Source organism: Colius striatus, chromosome 2 (assembly GCF_028858725.1).
Source record: "Colius striatus isolate bColStr4 chromosome 2, bColStr4.1.hap1, whole genome shotgun sequence".
Classification (NCBI taxonomy): domain Eukaryota; kingdom Metazoa; phylum Chordata; class Aves; order Coliiformes; family Coliidae; genus Colius; species Colius striatus.
In genome coordinates this window covers 49633427-49656332 of record NC_084760.1, presented here as the reverse complement: position 1 = coordinate 49656332, position 22906 = coordinate 49633427, and the positions used below count along the sequence as shown (strand labels likewise).

The window sequence follows — 22906 nt, the reverse complement described above, 5'->3', positions numbered from 1 at the left end:
CACGCAGTCCAAAAACAAGGAGAGTGAGAAACAATTCAGGTTCCCCTCAGAACTGCGGGTGGTACAGAAAGCCAATTTATTGTGCCACTTTATAAGGTGTTAGGAAAGAAGATAGTGACTCTTTTTTTCCCCTCCAGTCTTAGACTAAAAGAGTAAAAAAGAGCCCAGTTTAGAGTCCAATTTTCCCCCGCAGTTTGATAACTTTTTAATGGAGCATTATCATAAAGGGCTAACTTACAACTTGAAGATGAAAGCCACTAGAAACCTGGTGAATAAATGTAATAGCAGCCTATTTGACCAGGCTTTTTGTTTCTTTGGTTCCTAGAGAGTGAAAATGAGTTTATGCTCTTCCTTACTCCCTCTTTGCCAGACTAAAGAAGAGAACATGCAGGAAAGTGCCTTTCTTGGTGCAGCATTTCATCTCCAGTGAATGACGAGCCCTTTAGACAGAATTAAAAGAGGAGCTTTCAAAAGTAAACAAAGAGACTTTGCTCAACTGGCAAATTTGCCAGCTCTCTTATTTCTACAAGCATCTGAACACACGCAGTTATATTACATCTTAAATGGTTTTATTTGTGTACAAAATGTTATAATTTATCAATGTTGTGCAGCAAACTAGAGATACACTCACACATACATACACCCCCCCCTCCCCCCAACACTCACACACACACACACACACACATATATGTACAAATACAACACAAACCACAACTTTCTCTCGCCCTTCAGAAAGGCAACACTGTTTTGGCAGGTCAGCAGCTAGAAATAAGGTGCTGTAATTAAGCGGCATCGGAATGTCTTCACTTTACAAATTTGATGTGCAAATTTATATACAACCACTTCTATTTTTCTTTTTTTTTTTCCCCCTCCCACAAAACCCCAAACTCCACACCCCACTCTGAGAGATACAAACATGTATAAAGTGCTAATACTTAAGCATGTTTCCAATGACTTCGTGATGTAGTTTGAAGTTTAGACCAGGCACTGTAATAGTTCACTGGGTAGATTGTCACTGGGTACAGTATGACAGAGAGAAAAGTCACTCAGACATCGCTGGGGGACCGGGAGCGGAAGGACACTTTAGCCTGAAAGCAGCCGCAGAAGAGCACCCACATGGACCGCTGGATTTCTTGGTTTCTGTAGGCGTAGATGATGGGGTTGATCATGGAGTTGTAGGTAGCGGGTAGAAGTGTGGCATACGTGTACACGGAAGGGTAGTCGGGATCTCCCACTACACAGTAGATGGCAAAAGGCAGCCAGCTGGCTCCAAAAGTCCCGAGGATTATAGCCAGGGTAGAGACTCCTTTTTTGGTGGCGACATAGTGCGAAGCAGTCAGAAAGTGCTGCTGGAGAGCTATCTGGTGGGCATGCCTGCAAACGATCTTGCAGATCTCAACATAGAGATGGAGCATGACGAGGAAAATGAGAAAGAAAGAGGCAGACAGCAGCGTCACATTGCTCTTGGTCAAGGGTCTGACGACGCTGCAGGCAGCGTGGTCGTGGAGGCAGTTCCAGCCCAGGACAGGCAGCAGTCCCAGGCAGAGAGAGACGCCCCAAGCACCTGCCAGCATGGTGTGGACGCAGAGCACTGTCCTCTCCGAGTAGTAGGTGAGGGCGTTGTAGAGGGAGAGGTAGCGATCGACCGTGATAGCCAGCAAGCTACTCACAGAGGCGGCGAAGGAGGCGACGAGGAAGCCCACCGTCAGCAGGCTGACCGTCTCGGAGCGGATCACGTACTGGAAAACGAAGTTGAGGATGAGGCCGAGGCCAGCCAGGAGGTCAGCCGTGGCTAAGCTGCCCACCAGCACGAACATGGGGGTGCGCAGGGCGGGCGAGTAGCAGATGATGGCCACGACCAGGGCGTTCTCGCAGGCGATGGCGGTGCCGGAGACGCAGAGCATCACGTCCCAGGGGTTGAGGGCGGCGGGCGAGGGGGGCCGCGACGACAGCTCCAGCGACGCGTTGTTGCCGTTGCTGCTGCCGCCGCCGGCGGCCGGCAGCCGGGGAGCGGCCGCTCCGCTCTGGTTGAGGGCTGCCGCTGCTTCCATCGCCGGCCGGTCCGCCGCGGCTGTGCGGGGGCAGAGGCAAGGGGACGGGGGCGACTGGGCGGCGGGGCTCGGGCGGTGGGTCTGGGGCTGCGGGGCGCGCATCCGGGCGGCGGCGCCGCGCCCGCCCTGTCTCTGGTGCTGAACACGCAGAAGTTTCCCGCCGGCCCGCCCACCCCCTCGCTCCGGCCCCTCCCCTCCCCTCCCCTCGCCTCCCCGCCGGCCGGCCCCTCGCCCCGCCTCCGGAGCGCCGCGGGGGTGACTTGCCAGGCTGGCGGAAGGGAGAGCGGGCTGCGGCTGCGGAGCCGGAGGGGTTGCGGCGGGGAGCGGTGAGAGGAGGAGGGAGCGGGAGCCCCCCGCAGCCGCGCGTCGCCTCTCTCCCGCTGCTGCCGTTCCCCCGCTGTGCAGGTGGGTCTCCCGCGCTGAGCGCTGTCCGCGGCGCCTCGGTGGGGAGAAGATGGCAAGTTCTGTGTTCGTGCGGCGCTTGCTGCGGTGATGCCGACCCCGGCGGGGAGCTCTGGACACCGCCGAATGGAAACCTTTCCAAATAGCACTGTAAATTGCTGTGAAAAAAACTGCTTCATACTTTTCCTCCCCAAACAAGATACACTCTAGGGTTAACAATCTCATTACCAGCGAGAGCATCGGCATTGTATCCTGAGGTTCCCCAAAGCGGTAAGGTCAAGCCCAGGTACTCATTTACATGTGCATTAAAAAAGTACCATCTCTCTCCCCCTGTCACCCTTTGTGACTCTCAATGAACCGGCACCCAGCGTTATTTCCTTTCTAGAGTACATGAATTGATGAGGCAAAGGATAACTGTCTTACACTCTCGCTACCAAACTCAGTGTCAGATAAAGGTGGGCAGCAGGTAGCTTCATCTGCACAAGCATGGCTTTTCCTGGCACTGAGTGGACCAGTGAAAAGGTGTCCTCCGTGCTGTGTCACGCGTCCCTGTCCCCATACCCGGTCTGGGAGAGCGTGTTTGTTCTGTAACTGCCGATCAACAGGACGTGGAAAGAAAATGACCTCTGGGTTATGGCAACAGTGTGCAAACCATTTAGACACGATTTTGAAAAATTAATTAGAAGAAAACTGTCTCGGAGAGTCAAAATGAAGAAGGCATAGAGGCCACACCACGAGAAAAGATGGGGACATTGAAAGGGAATTAAAGTGTCAGCATTCATTATATCCATCCCCATCTGCACGCTAAACACTATTATCAAGACAAGCTGCAGACACTTTGCATCTCCGTAAACAACCAAAGATGTTGCTTCCCAGGACTTACGAAACACAAATCTCAGAACAGTTTAATTTATAAATGACCTGTGGAGGGTCAGGTCTAGGGCATCTCTCTGGTCTCACCACCTGCTTGGAGCAGCAGCAGTGTCAACTGCATAAAGGTTTTTCTCAGGGTCTCGTTTAGTCAATTCTGAATAGCATGGAATCATAGAAAGTTTTGGGTTGGAGAGAACCTTAAAAATCATCTATTTCCACCCATCTTGTCATGGGCAAGGATGCCTTCGACTAGACCAGCTTGCTCAGAGCCTCATCCAGCCTGATCAGGGATGGAGCATCTACAGCTTCTCTGAGCAACCTGTTCCAGTGCCTCACCATCCCCATAGGGACAAAGTTCTTCCTTACATCTGATCTAAATCTACCCTCATTCAGCTTAAAGACATTGCATGTCTCCCAGGAAGGAGATTTGTACAGCCTCTCTGGACCAGCTGCACCTGTACTTCGACCTCAGCTGCCTGTCCTGCTGCCCATATATTCTCCTGTGCCTATCCAGGCATTGCAATAGTATTTGTAACTGCAGCAAAACCTGTTACAGGAAGATTTAAGAAGGATTTGCAAGTCTACATGACTCAAGCACTTGGTCTTGTACCCTCACTGGATTTCAGATAATGCGGTGTTAAAATTTTTCCCTTTGCCAAGTAGAGAATGGGTTGAGTATGACCAATATCAGCTTCAGTTAAGATTAAGGCTGAGACCACAAGAATCCCCATGCAGAAGCAGATGCTAGGGAGTAAGGCAAAAGAAGGTAGGTAAAATCCAAGGTAAAGTCAAATTTTGGACTTGCCCAGAGGAAACCCTCCAATCTAGCTCCCAAACATAGGTGGCTTATTTCAACATTCATCAAAATGGCTGTGACAGAATAAAATGTTCCAAACACTTTTCAAAATGGATTAAAAATAGTGCCATTCAAACTTAGCAAGTCAGGTCTGCAAACACGAACCAGCTGGGCTCCACAATGAAATGGTAAGAGCTGCGGTATTTTTGTGGCATCTGTCTAAAGCATAGAGAAACGTGTCATTTATCTGCTTCTCAGTAATGAAATGTGGCGTGGAAGGTCCTGACTGTAGGTGATTTGTCACATCTGTGATCAACCTGTTATCTCTGGGAAACAAGTATGTTACAGGTCTTTTCTATAATAGCTTGTATATTGTAGAGCAGTGTATGCTTTTTATGTTCTGGATATGTGTAATTTTAAACCTCTATATTCTCTTAATGCTTTTTCTTTAACTGAAAATATTGAGAGCCCATGCTGTCGAGGCAGAAGTCATTTCAAGTGTAGTGAAACCTCATGAGAGCATTAGGATCTCAGTGTAGAACGCTGGAAGAACTGATGAACCAGTCCAGCCTCACACCTGGATTCCTCTTGTCATGGATTTCACTCAGTGAAAGCGCTGTTTGGGCATTGTAGCATGTCTCTGAAAGGGAAATGCATGTGTCCAGCTTGACTTTGCTCCTTCTTGTCAGGTGTTTTCTGAGTTCTTCTGGCTCTTTAGTCCCTGCATTTCTCACAACTTTTACCCTTTCAAGAGGAAGATGCTCTTACAATCCATATCAGATTCTTTCTGAGCTCAGCGAGCAGCACGTGCTTCCCCCTCGTCTCCCTGACACTGTGGAGTATCAACTGGCAGGGTCAGTGACCAATTCCACACTTACTGAAACGGTTACACCTCCTTGGGAACCCTTTATATTTTCACAGATGTCATTGATTGAAGACCTTTTGTCTTCTAAGTACAGCTTCTTGCATCAGTCATTACAACAAAAGATGCTCTTAATTTTAACTGGTTGTGGGAAAAAGAGGATTCAAGGAGTAGATAAAGCTGGCATCTAACAGCCACACTCATTTACCACAGCACCATAAGGAGCATCAGAGAGACAAGTCTGTCCAGATCTCCTGCACTGTCATCAAGATGTTTTCATCTTGGTTTCCTAGTGAGACTGCAACCACGGAACTCACGGGAGAACATAAAAATAAGAAGCTGTGTTTCAGCAGTGCATACCTTAGCACAGCATATGATGATATAACTCAGTAATTATCTTAACTGATTTCTGAAAATTAAACAGCAACAAAATTTAAAAGTTGCTGAAATAGATGATCTAAAAACTCTCTGCTTGACTTCTCCATCTGTTCTGAGAGCTGAGCAATATTGCCCTGTAATTTTAATATGTGATTACTTAATTTTGGTTAACTATGGATTATTTTGATAGTTGGTATTCTTAAATGATTAATAAGTAGGCTGAGTAAATGTTAAGTATTATTAAACGTGCTTTACATAGCATGAGTTGGAACCAAAAAAACACAGCACTTCAAAATCTATCTTTGCAATAACATGCCAAAAATATTAAAGAGTCATTTTTCTTCTGGCAACATAAAGAAGCCTTAAAATAAAGGCGGGAGGAGGGGAAGAGATGGGGTGTAACACAGATGGTGAGCAAACCAGCACTGACATTTCAGAGATTTCAATGCAGCTGGCACGAAAAGATGTTTTAAACTCTCAGCAATCCATTTAGGCACCTCTTCGAGTTTATCATTTTCCTGACTGAGTGAGCTCAGCCTCGTCGCCTGGCGTTTCCAGTGACCAGGTCCTCATTAATGATACTCCCGGCTGATCCTTCAGATTTAGACAGGTGTGCACCTGCAAACATCATGTATTGCAAAACCTACTGATGATGTGAACCTCAGAGGGATTCAGGCACCATATAGGATTTCAATTGTGTCCTACACAGTCTCGTTTCTCTGTCACACATCGTGTTTCCCGCACAATCCTTGGTTGTGCTTTTTGACAGAGCACTCACAGGGCCTTCAGTCTCCCTTGATGGACCTTCAGCTGCTTGGCTACTCTGTCCCTCTGGCAGATACAGTCCAGAAAACAGCCTGCATGTCTGTAAAATCTATTGTACTTGCACAGTAAGACTATGTGGGACCTCATAAACAAATGACCACAAACTTTTCCTAGCACGCACTTGAAGTGAAAATCCTGATTTACTCCGTAACATTCAGAGTTGCATTTCTCTAATGGATTTTATAGATGCTCTGGAAAGCAGCACTGTGTTTTATGTGGTCTCTGAATCGCTAGCAGAAAGTGCAGGGACAGACTTCACATAAGCAGGTGAAAATCTGCTTTAAATAGTGTTAACAAATACTTACAGTCAGGGATGAATTTAGATTGAGCTTGAGGTCGAACCCCTTAGATTGAGTTTGAGCTATCACGTGTTTCTTTTTCAGTGAGAAGAAAATGTAAACACAGGTATGTACAGAAAAATAGAAGCATCATGAAGAATACTTTGAGCTTTCACTTATGCCTCTCAAAGGACTCTGCAACCTTTTAAAGCAATAGTCTTCCTCCGGCCCTTTTCCTTTGCGAGGCAGGATTCCCACCCACCCAGCCTCCTCTCTCCCTGCCACATCCTGCAGCTTTGGCAGCTGCCAGTTCTGCCCATGGCTGACAGTGGCACAGTCCCAGGTTACAAGCCCTTCTCTTCCTACCACTCCCACTTCAGTGAGGGTGAATTTTTGATGCAGCTTTTATCTCTTAAGCCTAGTCAGCCAGAGACTCTGCCCTGGGAGATGCCTCTTCTGAGTGCTCACCACCCAGAGGTGTTTATCTTCTTTTTCATGTACTTGAGCTTTCGAATCTTTTGGTAGGGATCCAGTGACTACAGGACTGATCTACATATCTGCTTAGCAGCCTCCACATCCGTCAGCCCGCTTCCACCAGCCAGCCAGGCTAAACTAGAGGACCTGGCTTAGCTTCCTCAGGAATAAAGTCTGCCAGCAATGCTTAGGTGCTATAGGAGCTGTCCATGGGTTTGCGTAGAGTTTGTTAGGAAAGGCATAGTCATTGCTTACCTTCATTAAAAATTATAGCCTCTGGTCCACACTGTTTGTTTCTAGAGATTGGTGATTAATCTACTGAAGCTAAATACATGTATTTTGCAGCTTTTCATTCTTTGCCATGCTTGTTCTGTTGGTGGAAGGAGATCAGCAGCAGCAATGGTCATTCATCATTAGATGTGTCATCAAGTGCAGTGGAACAATGTCTTTTATTATTTTCTTTCTTTTAAACTTTTCCAAAACTTTTTTAGCTCTTTAAATGGCTTCAAACCAGCCTTTAAATTGTTCAGGGGTTTTTCTGCACATCTAAGTGAGGAAGTCCAGAATTACTTAACCAATGACTTTTTGCAGCTTTGTGAAAAGAAGCTGCAACTTTATTTCACTAAAATGTCTCACAAAATATTTGTAGACAGTGTCGGTATATTTTTTTCATTGTAATTAACAGTGAGTGTAAGAACCTTTTTTCCAGATACCTAGAATGCAAGCTAAAAATACATTTAATTGTGAAAAAAGTACTGTGCCCATCTTCCTCTCTAAAATTGCTCTCTCAGAAATTGCAAGAAGACAGCACCAACATCACTCACAAGCAATTTCCCTGCCTGCAGCACAGAACCTGCTCTGCGGGACAGTTCCAACAAAGGGCTTGGTGAACTAAGATAAGGTATGTGCCTCCCACCAAATAGGAAGAAAACCTCTATTTCTAAGCCGGGAATCCCAGTGCTAAGGATCCCTTGAGCAGGTAGAGTTCAAAACAAGATCCAAATGGAAACATTTTTCCAGATAGAGCTCTCTAGGTACTCACCTTTTGATTGAACAAGTCCCTGCGGTAATGGAGGGGCAGGTCTGATTCTCTGCTCCACATCTCCTGCAGGATTACGTAACTACATGTCCCACCAGAAATGTGGGCCAACAAATATATGCCATTAAGCAGTGGCTGCATGTAATACAGAAATATCCCCTTTGAGACAGGATGAAAATCCCCATCTTCACTCACCCTGTGAGGCTGTAGTCAGGCTTTCTTTCCTGTGTTTGCTTTGGTACATCTGATGGAGTATGTCTCATCTCATAGGCTATCTCTTCTAGGGCTCAATCAATCTTCCTAATTACAAGGTTGTACCCAAGAAATAGCAGATGGGCTTGACTTGTTGAACTCTAAGAAATCCTAGACATCAGAGGAGATTGTGTGCTCAAAAGACAAAGAAGACAGGACCTTGTTTGTTAGTGGTAGGAGAGTAGGCAAAGAGCTACTGTGGAAAAGATACCTTCAGTAGCAGGGCACTGTTCAGAGGGAAAGCAAGGTCCCTGCCCAGCAGTGGGAATAGTGTCCTGAGGTGCTTGTCCTGGGTATTCAGCATCACAGGCACAAATCCAGGCATCTCAGCCAAATGCATTATATGTTAAATTGTTACCCAGAGACATTAATGAATCAGGTTTACTAAACCAATATCTATCTATCTATAGATATATATATATACACCCTTATTATTATAATGTTTAATGCTTTACATGGTTGTCTTCCAGGTACAAATATAGTTTCATATTTCTTTACATGTCAGCTTGGCAACACTTAAGAAAGACATTTCTTCTAAGAGAACAAATTAAAGCAACTTCAAAACAAGCCTGTTATTGCCTAAGAGCCTGGGTCCCTGCCAGCAAGAAACAAGTTGATGATTATTTAGTTGCAGCAGTAAAGGAGAACCAGGAGAACCATAAATTCTCAGAAAACTTTTTTGTTTTCTTTTTTTTTTTCCCTTGGTGATGTCAGCTTTAATATAAAAGTAAACTGAAGATGAAAGTGGTAAATTTGAAGTTATTAGCATCATATCTCTGCGTATGTCATCTTACAGGGCACAGCATAGTGTCTGGGATGGTTACATCTCCCAAGGCAACAGGAAAGGCTGAGAAAAATCCACAGGCCAAGCAACGCTCAGGTGCTGGCAGCAAGCAAAGCTCATCCTGCTCACCTTCCTCCTTGCCCCACAGGTGAGCATATGCTCAGCTCTTGCAGGGACCGAGCTCAGTGGTGCAATATCCATAGGCCTGGACCACTCCAAATAAAGGCCTCTGCTGATGTAGGTCACAAATGAGCAGTTATCCGGGCAGAAGGATGATTGCTAAATCTCTATAATCCCTGCAGAGGGCCCTGTTTCCCGAGGTGACCACTAGAATGGCCTTTTAATACACACTATCAGGTTTTCACTATTATTTCCAAAAAGCCCTATGAGATAGCAGAATGGATTTAAAACACGGTGCCAGAATATAGAGAGCTTTAAACTCAAAATTATAGGTTGAGTCACTAGCTAGAAGTTAATGAAAAAATGGGGGCGTTTGCAAAGCTGAAAGTTACAAAGTGCTCTGGAGAGGGAAGGAGCAAAATGCAAGTAGAGCTTCAATACTTTAGTAAGATGTTGATGTATGTGCTAATTGGTAGCATCTACTTTTTATCTAATCAAGGAACTGTGTATACGTGCCATAAAAAATAAAAATCAATTGCTCCCTGGGCTGAGCCTTCAGTTCTTCTTCTTGGGAATCCCAGAGGAGAGAGACCACCTCACTAAGAGACTGCTCCCCTCATGAACATCAGCATTTCAGCCAGGAGAAAATGCAACAAACATCACTTGCCACCAATGATAATGGCTTTGAATGACTAAAAATAGCAAGAAGGTCTTTGTTTAATCCAGAAAATGCTATATTCAGCTGGAGATAATTTGATGGTAAATGACGTTCTGACAAAGAAGAGTTAATCACTGACCTCAAAATTAGCTGTTGCCTAGGTACGTTTGGTCAGACTCTGTTGACATTTATGTTGTGCAAACAGAATGCAGCACCAACCACTCAGATGTATATTTAGGTCTTTAAAATGGCTGGTTTTCCAAAGTGTAATGCGATGGATGGGAGCTTGAGTTTACTGGTGGAAATGTTGATGCCACCTGGACATCATTCAGACCATTCTGTGGGTATTCGTGTAGACACTGTTCCAGAAATGTTATGAAAAGCTCCAAAACCTCCCCACAATATGGTTTGCTGGGGAGAAGCCATTCTGGTTAAAAGAAGATGCAAAGGTAGCTCTAGCAGCTAAGTATTACATGTTGCTAACCTAATTAATGTGATTAGCATGGCTTCTCAGAGGGCAAACCACATAACTTTTCCATTCCCTCTGTGATGGGATTAACCTCCCCCCTGTCCCCTCCACTCCCCCCACTTTGAGGGAATGAACACATCTGTGCAGAGAAATACCTCTCAGGCTTCTCCAAAGCAGCAAGTAATGCAAAGTGGGGGTAGGGAGGGAACAGCACACTTGGCTTCATTTTATTATTATTATTATTATTGTAATCATTATCAAGGCTCTTTTTCCTCTCTGAGATATGGGCCAGCTGTGTTGCCTGAGGCACCATAGCAAAGGTTTTCCTCTTCTTCCTTCTCATGCCAAAAGGTGGTCCTGACCAGGAGCTCCTGGCTGCCATAGCCTCACGTCTGATTGAAAGGGAGGATGTGGTTTGCATGTTGGATTCATCTTTCTTCATCAATCCCCTGCCGTTACAAGGGACTGAGGGATGTGTGGAGCTTGTGGAGGCCACCACCACTTACTTCTACTGAGGACTGAGCTCCTCAGAGGCTGTCCATGGGGTGCAGCACATACGGAAACTCAGTCTGCTGCTCTCTCCTCATCCAAAGCACTATGGAAATGAGAACAAGCAAAGCAAAACAAAGCAAGACAGGAGCCAAAGATGAAATGTGTCACGCCTTTGTTGGCTTGAGACTGACCCAGGGGTTAACTGCATTTTGTGAGGTTTACGAGCAGATAACTGGTTGGTTGCCAATTATCTGATTGCCTGGAAGTAGCAATATGCCCAAGTTCCTCCAGCCTCGGCTGCTGTGTGCCCTCATCATTTTGAACACTATGATACTGTCTCTGCCAGCTCACACCCTGCCTGCAGCTCCATCCCAGCATGTCAAACACTAATCTGTCAGAGCTGCTCTTCTGTCCACAACATTTCATTCACATTATTTCTGTGTTCTGTGTCAGTTACCGTTCAAAGCGTGCTGCTGGGGGGCTTGCAAGGCAAGGCTCTGTGTCATAGCCTGTACAGTCTTCAATAGGATTGTAGTAAAGTTGTGAAGAGAGTAGCAAACCTAATGTGATGAAATATGATTGTGAAAAACAAAGAATGTTAAAACCCTTAAAAACCCCAAATCTCTTCCAAGCACACTAATACCTTCTCAACGTGCTTTAGTGGGCACAGGCAAAGCAGGGAAAACCCTTCAAAAAAGGCTGTATCTACCAACACCCCACAGCAAGCATCTGGCAGAGTGACCCCAGCTCCAGCTCAGGCTGCCTGTCTGGGGCAGGACAATCCTTGCTGGACCATGCTTTGATTTGGACTAGAAATCAAATGAAAGGAAACAAAAAAGAGTCCTTCCCCTTATAGGACTCATAGTCCTGCTGTGACTGTGGAAAGGAAGAAAATGCCCCTGAGGTGACCTGCCCATCTCAGCAAGAGGGCTGCAACCAGTGCATTACAAGGAGACACCTGTATAGCCCTGATGGTGAAGTTACAAGACTGAGCTGCAAACAGGGCAGGAGGAAGCTGAGATTGCTGTGAGACCTCTCAACCCCTCAGCACAGGAGGTGGGGATGGTGGTCAGGGCAGAGGATTCCTTACATTTTGGACCATGATGTGTCCAAAATGATGTCTATCAGTGAGGGATGGTTGCATGCACATTTTCTGTCCAGGATGGGGACGCTGGCTTGAGAGTACTGACAGTCCAGGAGCAAACCCTGCCTGGCATGAAGGATTATGACTTTGGGATCCTTAGCCACCCTGCAAGCCTCTTGTCGTTGGGTGGGTTTTGAAGACGGTTTGGGTTTTTTTCTTGCCCAACATGATAAATGGTATCGAAAAGGCAGATGCTTTGTGCTGCCTGTTCCTGCCACCCTGCCAGCCCACCACTCATCTCCTTGGGAACCAGCCTGGGGTACAGGCTGGCATGCCAAGTAGGGATTCCTAATATTAGGTGTGAAGATTGGTTCATTTACAAGTTGGGAAAAGATTGGCAGTTCCTGATTTGCACCTCTGGGCTTCAGGCACACCATTCTGATTTTCCTCTGGCCTGCTTTGAAAATGTTTTAGAAGATAAGCCCAAAGATCTGCTGTGCTGTCAGTCTTGTCACCCACCTCTGCTGCACATGTTTGATGCATGATGGGTGTGTGTTCCCATAGCAACAGGAGGAACTAATTTAATGATATTATTAGGCCATGTTTATATGCACACACACACACACACACACACACACACACACTTGCACATCTGCAAACTGTGCACACATACACACAGAGAAACAGAAAATGCTCAAGTCCTACTCTCCAAACAGATCCCGATGAGAAGTCAATCCTGTACATGAGGTTCACCATGACTGCAAGATCCTGACTTCAGACACAAACCCAAAAGCTGACCAACCAGCTAAAACAGATTCAGCAGCCCTACAGCAACAATATCCAAAGCTGTAGCAGCTATATAACTGGAAGCAGGAACCTCATTAGCTGGAGGCTGGAGGAGCCCCCTTCTTGTTCCCTACCTCATGATCCCACTTCTCACCATGCAGGTGGTGCCATGCAGGAGGCAAAGCCCTTCTCTGTGTGTGCTGCCTTCAGAGTGGACTGGCAGTGGCATCTCTGTCCTATCCCTTTTCCCTTTGTGCTGCAGAGCGATGTGGTGCACTGAGCTTCACAGTGTTTTGTTTGCTTCCTCCCAGTGCCAGTGGCTTTTGGACGTCTTTTGTATCAGATATGGGTCAGAAATTTCCATAAGCCCCCAAGCACTTCTTGTTTATAGCCCCTTCTGCTATTTGCAGTTACACATTAGCCAAATAAACTTCAGGTGCAGCCTAGCCTCTTCCTGCGTGTTAAAACACTGATACTGTACATTAAAATAACTCAGAAAATTATATTCATTGACATTAAGGACTAGACCGTTTACTCTCAGATACTGTTCTCTAAGAAAATGGTTTAGGAACTTTGGTGTCTAATTTGAATTGTTCAGAAAACCTTGTGAGTTCCTCACAGGAGTCAAAACACACGAAAATCAGCTGCTTCATAAGAGTTCTCAAAAAATCACATTCCCCTGTCTTTTTGACATTAAAAACACTGAAATGACTTTGGTTGTGTCTATTATGTAAGGGCATACAAATGTTTATTTTAAAATGTCCAAAAGTCAGATTTCTTCTCTAGTTATGACATTTTGTAGATCATCAAGGACAGACAACTTTCCAAATCAGTTTGTACTGTCAAGGTGGAAAAAAGAAAATCTTTTCTAATTTATCTGAAAGTATTGCAGTAAAATTTTAGAGATGAGTCACTGCTGCATTCCCACACATCACTGTACCATGTCCAGCTGCTGCCTTGCTCCAGGAGTGGGGCAAGACTTCAGGTGTGGTTTGAAAAAGGCATGAAGATCAGTTTTAGGGGAGTAATCCTTAGTGTGTTTGTAATGATCTCCTCATTGCCAGTTTTGTGTTCATGTACAGTACCAAAATCAAGCACAAGGGTTTTTTTAATGTCTGTATGACACTGATAGATTTCTAATGGTGTTTACTTCATTGGTTTTCTCTCAGATTTCTCCAACAATATGCACATTTAAAACACTTTTTTTTTTTCACTGTGAAGTAACTGATCTAATTGATCTAATCATAGAATGACAGAGTCACAAAATGGTAGAGTTGGAAGGAACCTTTAGAGATCATCTAGTCCAACCTCCCTGAAGAAGCAGGTCCACCTAGATCAGTTTGCACAGGAACACATCCAGGCAGGTCTTGAAGACCTCCAAGGAAGGAGACTTCACACCTTCCCTGGGCAGCCTGTGCCAGGGCTCCCTCACCTGAACAGTGAAATAGCTTTTTCTCGTGTTTAAATGTAACTTTTTGTGTTCCAGCTTCATCCCATTACCCCTTGTCCTGTTGCTATCTGCTATAGAAAAAAGTGTTGTCCCAACCTCCCGACATCCACCCTTTAGATATTTATAAATGTTAATAAGATCTCCCCTCAATCTTCTCCAGACTAAACAGCCCCAGTTCCCACAGCTTTTCCTCATATGAAAGATGTTCCAGTCCCCTGATCATCTTGGTGGCCCTGTGCTGGACTCTCTCCAGCACTTCGCTGTCCCTTTTGAGCTGAGGAGCCCAGAACTGGACACAGGCCTCCAGATGAGGCCTCACCAGGGCAGAGTACAGCAGGAGAAGAACCTCCCTTGACCTGCTGGCCACACTCTTCTTGATGCATCCCAGGATGCCATTGGCCTTCTTGGCCACGAGGGCATATTGCTGGCTCATGTTCAGCTTATTATCAACCAGGACTCCCAGATCTCTTTCTGCAGAGCTGCTCTTCAGCAAATCAGTCCCCAGTCTGTACTGGTGCATGGGGTTGTTCCTTCCCATATGTAGGACTGTGTCTGCTCTTGTCCTTGTTGAACCTTATGAGGTTCTTCTCATGCATCTCTGTTTTGCATCTGAACATTATCAGAGATGCTGGTCCAGCCAGCATCTAACCACCCAAACTCCTTTTTATTTCTTTTTCTTGCAGCACCAGAGAACCCTTACAAAATCCTGGAAGTGAACAGTTGAGAGACTGGAAAGGAAAAGGCAGTTGCTGAGCAAAGGGAAGAATGTGATGCAAAGGTGACCGGCACATAAAAACCTTCCGTTCCCTCGGGGATATGGGTTTCTGGCCCCTTGGATCTCTCCAAATGCAGGAGCTGCCACTCAGCAGCCTGTTACAGACCAACAACCAGTGCCAGAGAGCATCCTTATGGAGGGATTTTATCCTTCGCTCACTCTGCATTGCTTTTGTACATATTAGAGGAGAGGAAAGAGTGGCAGAAATTGCTGGCTGTGGGGTTTTTCTTCCCCACTGCTCTCATTGTTGTGGAGGAAGCCTGTGTTGTGCTGCCCCTGCGTTTTGACTTGATTTCTGTCCAGGTGGCATTGAGCTGAGAGACAGCAAACCCTCATGGCTAGCAGCTCTTGGCAGGGCAGGTAGATGACAAAAATTGCATTTATAGAAGGAAACGTGGTGAGTGGGATGATGAGAGATGACAGGGAGGGTGTCAGAGGGTGCATGCCCTTTGCAAGCCTCTGGGCCAGTGGCTAAGATTTGGCAGAAGTGAGTCTGGAATGTGATTTGTAGGATGTAGGCTCAGAGATAGAAGGGAGAAGGACTTTTTTCCCAGGCGAAAGTTGATTTTGTATTCTCTGGAGCGCAGCCCCATGTTAGCACACTGGCTGGCATACCTGGGGGCTTGAGTGTTGATGACAGAGATTTCCTGGTGACAGCTCTACCACTGTCTGCTCCCAAGGGCCACCGAGCTCCCATGGATCACACTGTACCTGTTTGCAAAGTTCTGCAGAAAAGCAAGCGTTGAAATCTTCACAGCTCAAGAAATCCAGATGATTCCTGGATTTCTGGTCATTTGGGGATTGTGGGGAAGGAAGAAAGGAGAGCCGTGGGATGAACTTGAACACCCAACATAAACTAACTCTCTGCCATAGCAGTAGGACCGCACACAGGCTCCATTGCTGTAATCACACTGCAGTGGTGTGGACTCTCACTCTCTGTACCACATAGGGTTTTAAAATTTCAACTGGCAAAAGAGTGGGGGAGGTTCTTCTGAGGCTTCATCTTCAACCCCCGGAGTGCAGATCAAGCAGCAGTAATAAGCTGTTTGTTCCTGGTGGGTGGAAATAATGGCCATATGTTTTTAAACACAGAAGCAGACAGAGGATCATCAGTCTTGCAGGTCTGCACCATATGTGCCAGCTATCTAAGCAATGACAAAAGGCATAGGGAGCAGAGATTTGGGTATGGAGCTATCCCAGTGCAGCTTTTCGGTGAGCTTCAGTCTTGCTGCATGACACAGTCATTGAGTAAGGTAGCACAGGCTGCATCAGGAGGAGAGAACTACGAATCCTCACTCAAGTACACCTGAGAAAAAGCAGCCTGTCCTAGCCATACCTAGGACACACCCTCGTCTTTGTGAGGGCAGGGAATTAAGATGCAGAGGCAGAAAAGAAGAAACCATCTTCATCCGAGCAGCTAATATAAATTTGCCTTTATTTTTGGTCAGTTCCCCAACCTTCTGTTATCTATTTTGTCCTGTCTGAGATTTAATACTTGGAATCCATCCATGCTGTGAAAATATCTGGATACAGAGAGAAAGACACTGGATGAGTCACCAGGAATCCAAACTGAAGAATTTAAGGATGCATTTTAATTGCAGCTAGCATTAATTTAATGCTACCTACAATGCCTTTCATTACACAGTCTTTTTTTTTTTAGCACAAAAATACAACAAAATGTACTTTATTTTGAAGGACTTGACTGTTAGCATGTGCAAGGCTCATTCAAAAGGGAGACCCAACTGTAGCAGTCATGATGTAGTTTATGATGTTATCATTTCCCAAATGGAGTTGGATCTTGCAAGGTCACCCATGGGAAATCTGAAAAATCTAAACAATTAATTTGCTGGACAACAAAGATTGAGGACAACAGTGCTCAGAAGTTAACTCAGTTTCTGCTGAATATGAATGAAAAGGCAAAGCTGCTGAGTTTCATAGAACTGTTTGCAAGTCACTTTTTAGAAACAACTCTGGTCATGCCTGTTTCCAAAAATCTGCTTTTGAACCCCATGGCTTAGCAAATAATCGTCTCATATCAAATATCACTTTCAAAGCCTTAATGCTGGAACATGCAGTGCTGATATGGCTGAATATAAGCACTTAAATAAAGGTTATTGTTTCCAGGTCTGTGGAAAAAAAAATGCAGCAATAGGGCAGCTGTGTTCATAAGATGCTGAATAAACTTATTAAATGCTGATTCTCGTCATCTGTTCCCTTATATTAGATTGCTGCAAGCCCATGAATCACTCCCTGCTCCAACAGCACTGATGGCACCTTCCTTGATAGCTCTTCCAGGGCAACCATGCCCCATTTCCAGGGATGCCAGGGTACCCCATTATCTGCCTAAAGTATCAGGAGGCTTATATAACCACCCGCTGTCAAGACTCATTCACACAGTCAGCTGTGAGAAATCAGACTTTTCTGATCTCATCTCTCATTTTAATGCAGGGTGTTTGATCCTCTGTTAGGAAATTCAATTTGCTATTCTCCTTTTGTGTGTTCACTGCAACCAGAAGCAGCTCAAGGGGGTTTCAAGCATTTCAAGTTATTGTTGTAAACTGTACATTACATTAAACACCTTTGAGGTCTGCACGTGGTAGCTCTCTTGTGTCTCTATCTGGGAGATCGCCCCCAGAAATATGTGTGATGTGCACAGAACATAACCTGTGCCACGTGCAGTTGCTGTGTGGCTTTGACATTTCTTTTGATGGCTAAATAGTCAAGTTCCTTTCTTCCATCTAACCAAGATGGACTCTTTGGAGTTCAGATGGATTTTTAACTTCTCTGTAGCCATCTTCAAGTTACTTTCAGTCAGTTCATACCATAGCTCTTTACCTACCTTGTGAATAATCTATGAGTATATATATTGCTTTCAGTCACGGACACAGTCTGCTAAATACATGTCAAAGTGCAGCCTGCCCCATTGAGATCAATTGCTAGGGCTTAAAGACGGTTGGAGGAGGATAAAGTAGGATAAATATCCCATCAAGGTGTTCCCATTGCCTGTCACACAATCTTAAGGGTTGGAAGGGACCTCGAAAGATCATCTAGTCCAAACCCTCTGCCATAGCAGGATCACCTAGAGTAGGTCACACAGGAACTCGTCCAGGTGAGTTTTGAATGTCTCCAGAGAAGGAAACTCCACAACCCATCTGGGCAGCCTGTTCCAGTGCTCTGGCACCTTCATAGTGAAGAAATTCTTCCTTATGTTTCTTTGGAACCTCTTATGTTCCAGCTTGTACCCATTGCCCCTTGTCCTGTCACTGGACATCACTGAGACCAGCCTGTCAGTTGGTTTGGTTTCATTCCCTCCCCTCCCTTGCATTTAAAAAAAAATAGTTATGACTAAAGGACATAACTGAGCTCCTTCCCTCCCAGCACTGTGCCTGGCAGAGAGGAGAGGGAGAGAACCTAGCAAGCTGCCAAGTGCTCTGGCCCTCCATCAGCAAAGCACTCCAGCACATGCTTGTTTGTAAGTCTGAAAGCAGTACCGTTGACAGAAAGCCCATCGTACACAGCCCTCAGGATCCTCATCATGGCTCAATGACACATGTGAGATCTTAAAATTACTTTTTTAAACTCCCAGCAATGATGCAAGAATTGCCCAAAGGCTGCCTGGCTGGCTCTTCTCCTTGCTGCACTTGGGAAAATAGTACTGCCTGTTTAGTTTGGGATACAAGGAGATATATATCTATATATTTATTTATTTATTTATTTATTTTATATAGATATATTTATATATACATATAGATATATAAATTGTTATGTTATCTGTTATGAATAAACTCAGTAATGTGCAATATATAAAATACATATAAAGGGCAGACTCTGTTTTCCTTACAGCAGACAGTAACATATGTTGAAGGGACAACATGAGAACAATAGCAGCTCTGATTCTCTTGTCCTGCCATGGAGAATTTCAGCCCAAACAGTGTTTATCAAAGGCGAAGTAACCAAAGCCAGGATTCTGAAAATGGTCAGCAAAGCATACTGGGTGCTACTGCTGTGGCTGTGAAGCTGGAAACACAACCACAGTTTGAGAGGCACGTGCATCTATGTGTTTCATAAATGTGCATAGTTCCTGGGATACATTTTAGAGGCAAAGGAAAAGAAGCTGTGACAGGTTGCATGCTCTGGTCATTTTTATGCCTGCATGGGCCATGTATGATGTATGATGGATAACGTGTCACGGATTCTGCAGGATAAACACTCCGAATCAGGCACAATTTCAGTTCAAACTAAGTGAAAGGTAAGCCAAACCACTCAAAACTCAAACCAAATGCAAGTCAGTGCTTTCCTATTGAGTAATCTTAAAAATAAATGTCATTTTCATCATCAAGTCTTGATGATTCATCCTTAACTTGGACTATTTAATCCTGGGTTTTGCTGACATTTTCCATAATGGCCTTTGTCCGGTTGTGGCTAGATCAACAATGCCTGTATTCCTTGAAACTATTTGTTAAGCTATTGACCAGACCCTATCTTCTCTGTGATTTCAAAGTCACTGGAACACAATTTATCTCAGCAGACTCACCTTCAGTGATAATGGAACTAAATCCAGTACAGAAAAATACACTCCCTCTTTTCCTGAAGTTAATGATTTTCTTCTCAGATGAACGTATGGTTTATTGGACTCTCTACTTTGAGAGCAACTTAAGCTCTGTACTGCTTAAAGAAAAAAGTTATTTCATGCCTGGTAAGACTCAGTTCTGACTCATTTGGCTCTAAAAATACAGTGTTCCTGTAATGTTACAGTTAATGTTTGAGTGGGAAGAAATCTTGTAAATCCATCCTGGAATCTCCATCAATCTAAATAAACAAGCTATCAGCAACAGCCACCTAAACCTAAACCAGCTAACTAATAGCAAAAGCAAAGAACAAGAGCTGAGGTGTTTGCAGGATAAGCAGAAGGTGTGACTTTGGCCCAAGTATGAGCCTGCGTACACCACATACCTCCTGGCACTTGCAAGTCCTTAAGAAGTAATCCAAGCCATGCAGAAGTTGTCAGCCTCCTTGTACACATATTAATTAGTCCACTGCCATACACAGAGTTTTTCATATAGTGGGCAGTGAGCAGGGATTTGCGGATGGCCAGGATCTGTAAAACGCTGGTTATTTCACAATAAAATACTGCTTATCTCAACTAGCTTTGTTGCAAGCTTGAGGCTGTGCTATATCCTGTCAGAGTGAAAGGCAGCTTCCAGAGAGCTGTTTCGCATGTGTGCACAAAACAGGATCCATGTTTGATACCAGGAGACGTTTTTATTTATTTATCAGGGGACTGGAGCATCTTCCTTACAAGGAAAGGCTGTGGGACTTCGGGCTGTTTAGTCTGGAGAAGAGGAAACTGGGGGGCATATCATTAATATTTACAAATATCTAAAGGGTGGGTGTCAGGAGGTTGGGGCATCCCTTTTTTCTCTTGTATCTAGTGACAGGACAAGAGGTAATGGGATGAAGCTGGAACACAAAAAGTTCCACTTAAATATAAGAAAAAACTATTTCACTGTTCAGGTGAGGAAGCCCTGGCACAGGCTGCCCAGGGAGGGTGTGGAGTCTCCTTCCTTGGAGGTCTTCAAGACCTGCCTGGGCATGTTCCTGTGCGACCTGATCTAGGTGAACCTGCTTTGGCAGAGAGGCTGTACTAGATGGTCTCTAAAGGTCCCTTCCAACCCCTACCATTCTGTAATTCTATGATTTCTTTTTCTAGATCACTTGCAGCCTCTTTGTACAAGCATTTACAGAGATCCCTTCTTTTCCATACGAGAAAACACTATTTACAAATGTGGAAAATTGATACAAAGACAAGTTTATCCCTCCCTGTGAATCTGCCAGCGTGACCATGGGGAATCAAAAGAGAAGATTCTTCAAGTCCTACCCCAGAACCACACTGTGTCGCATAGGAATCCCAGTTCAATAAAAATAACATGCAAGTCTCCCTGTTGCCTACTGGCAGTGAAATAAAATACTAGCTGAATATCTAAGACATGCTAGAAGACTTACTGTATCAATAGGTCAGCAACAGTGCAGGCTTCCTTTAATCTCCTGTGAAACACCTGCAGACACAGCACTGGGACTCTGAGCAATTGCTTTTGCTTCTTTCTGGTGCCCACACTGTCTTTATCCCTGCCTACATCACCACCTAGAAATGGCAGCTTCATGCCCACAGGTGAGAATCATAGAATGGTAAATCATTTTCAGATGGTGAGGTAGGGAAGGAGGAAGAACAAGGTGGAAAAGTTAAGTGTGCAGAAAGCAATGACCAGAGAGCTGGGATTGTAGCCAGGGAAGAGGCCGCTTCTTTTGCAGAGACCTTTCTGAGGGAAATTGGCTTTGTTTGCTGTATTCTCTGGAGCGCTATGTAAATGAAAGGTGGAATTTGCAATCTATTCTTTCAGCTATTCCTACCTAACGTAGGTTGAAAAATCAATGCTTTTACCGCTCACAAAAGACATCTATAGTCCGGGAAATCTTCAGGATGTCTCTGGAATGATGCCCCCTGCTTATGCCATAAACTTGTTGCTGTTAGAAGTGGTGCTGCTGAGCAACGCGAGGAAAACATTGCATGTACGCACCATGGCATAATTCTACTCACGTACCACAGGTTTTAGAAAGATTTCTGCTCACATTTTAGGCCTGCTGCTATTCCCACTCAACTCACAGCAGTATTCCCACAAAGCTCCATGTGATAAATACTTGTCCCTAGATATCAATGTCCTTAAAAATGAGCTCTTATCAATGAAGCAGAGACAAAGCTACTTTCCTTCTTCCATCCTGTTTCCAGAGTTTAAACTCCACTGTAGTTTTTGTAGCTGAAGCAACAAGCATCTCCCTTCATGTTGGTATCATTTGAAATAAAGGATGTACTGCCTCGACCAAAATAAGAACAACAGCTTTTAGGCACATTAAAGTGAGTAGCAAATCTCCATAAACTCCTTGAAGTTGGAAGACTGAGGTGAAGCCCATGGAGCATGGTATGCCAGCAAGAATAAAGCACTGCAAAGGAGTGAAAAGGGAATAAGAAAGTGAGGAAGACAGCACAAGTGTGAGGAGGCTTACCAGCTGTTTTGGCAAAAAGCTGAAATCTGTGATTGAGCAAAAACAATGTTTACAGTCTTGAAGTTAGGATTCAAAGACCAAGAGCCTGGCATGAGTCTGCACTATGGCCCCTCGAAGCAGGGTAAGGTTGGGAATACAAAGCCCTGGCACTAGCTCTTGGCACAGATGAGAAATGGAGACTCCCTACTTGTGCTCCTGGCCATACACTTGTTGAGTTACAAACAGGTCAACATTTAAAATGATGCTGAGTACAACCATATGCTCTAATATCATATCACTCACAAGAAAAGCATTGGCAAATCCTTTATTTTTGCTGTTAAAAAGAAAGGAAGTGAAAAATAGAGAAATATTCATTACCGCCATGTATCAAAGCATGTTAATTTCTTTGTAGGTGTACTTGCAGTTGCTCCACAATTTGAAGATGAAAAGCATCTTATGCTTATGCAGAACACATGCGTATCCTTCCCAAGTCAGAGCACTTACACCAAGGATAAATGTTTTTCAGAAGATTTACAGATTGATCTAATCATCAGCTCAAGTTAAACAGCTGCCGTGAGAAAATTCATACTGTACAAAACACTCTGTAGTACTGACAGTGTTTTAACGGCATTTTTATTTTGTACTAGAAAACTTATCTCCTAATTAAAAAAAAAGGTAAAAGTCTGTTCAGCTTCAGAGGATTCTGTAAAAAAAAGCAACACTTTGTTTCTCCTGCTGGAAACACAAGCTAGCTCAAACTGCCCCTTCTCTCTTGCCCGTGCCTGCACACTGACATCCAGCCATCCAGCGGTCCAACGATCCTCGGTCTGAAACACATTCACACAGCAGAGAAGACAGGCGGAAGCTGGGACCACTTTCCATCTTCTGTGAGAGCAGACAATGGACCCCCTATGGAGGTGAAGAGCTGTCAGAGATTTCAGGTGGCAGTAGCAGAGAGAGCTGAGGCAATTTTGAGTCTTTGATGAAGTTCAAGTGGGAAGAGAGATATTTTGCACTGAA

The 22906-nt window shown here is 44.7% G+C and overlaps 1 protein-coding gene across 1 annotated transcript; it reads right to left on the bottom strand.

Annotated features, from left to right (window-relative positions):
* Positions 1-1046: 1046 nt before the first annotated feature.
* GPR6 (G protein-coupled receptor 6) lies at positions 1047-2051 on the bottom strand. The gene has a single exon (XM_010200656.2). The coding sequence runs from the start codon at positions 2049-2051 to the stop codon at positions 1047-1049; it is 1005 nt and encodes a 334-aa protein (XP_010198958.2).
* Positions 2052-22906: the final 20855 nt, after the last annotated feature.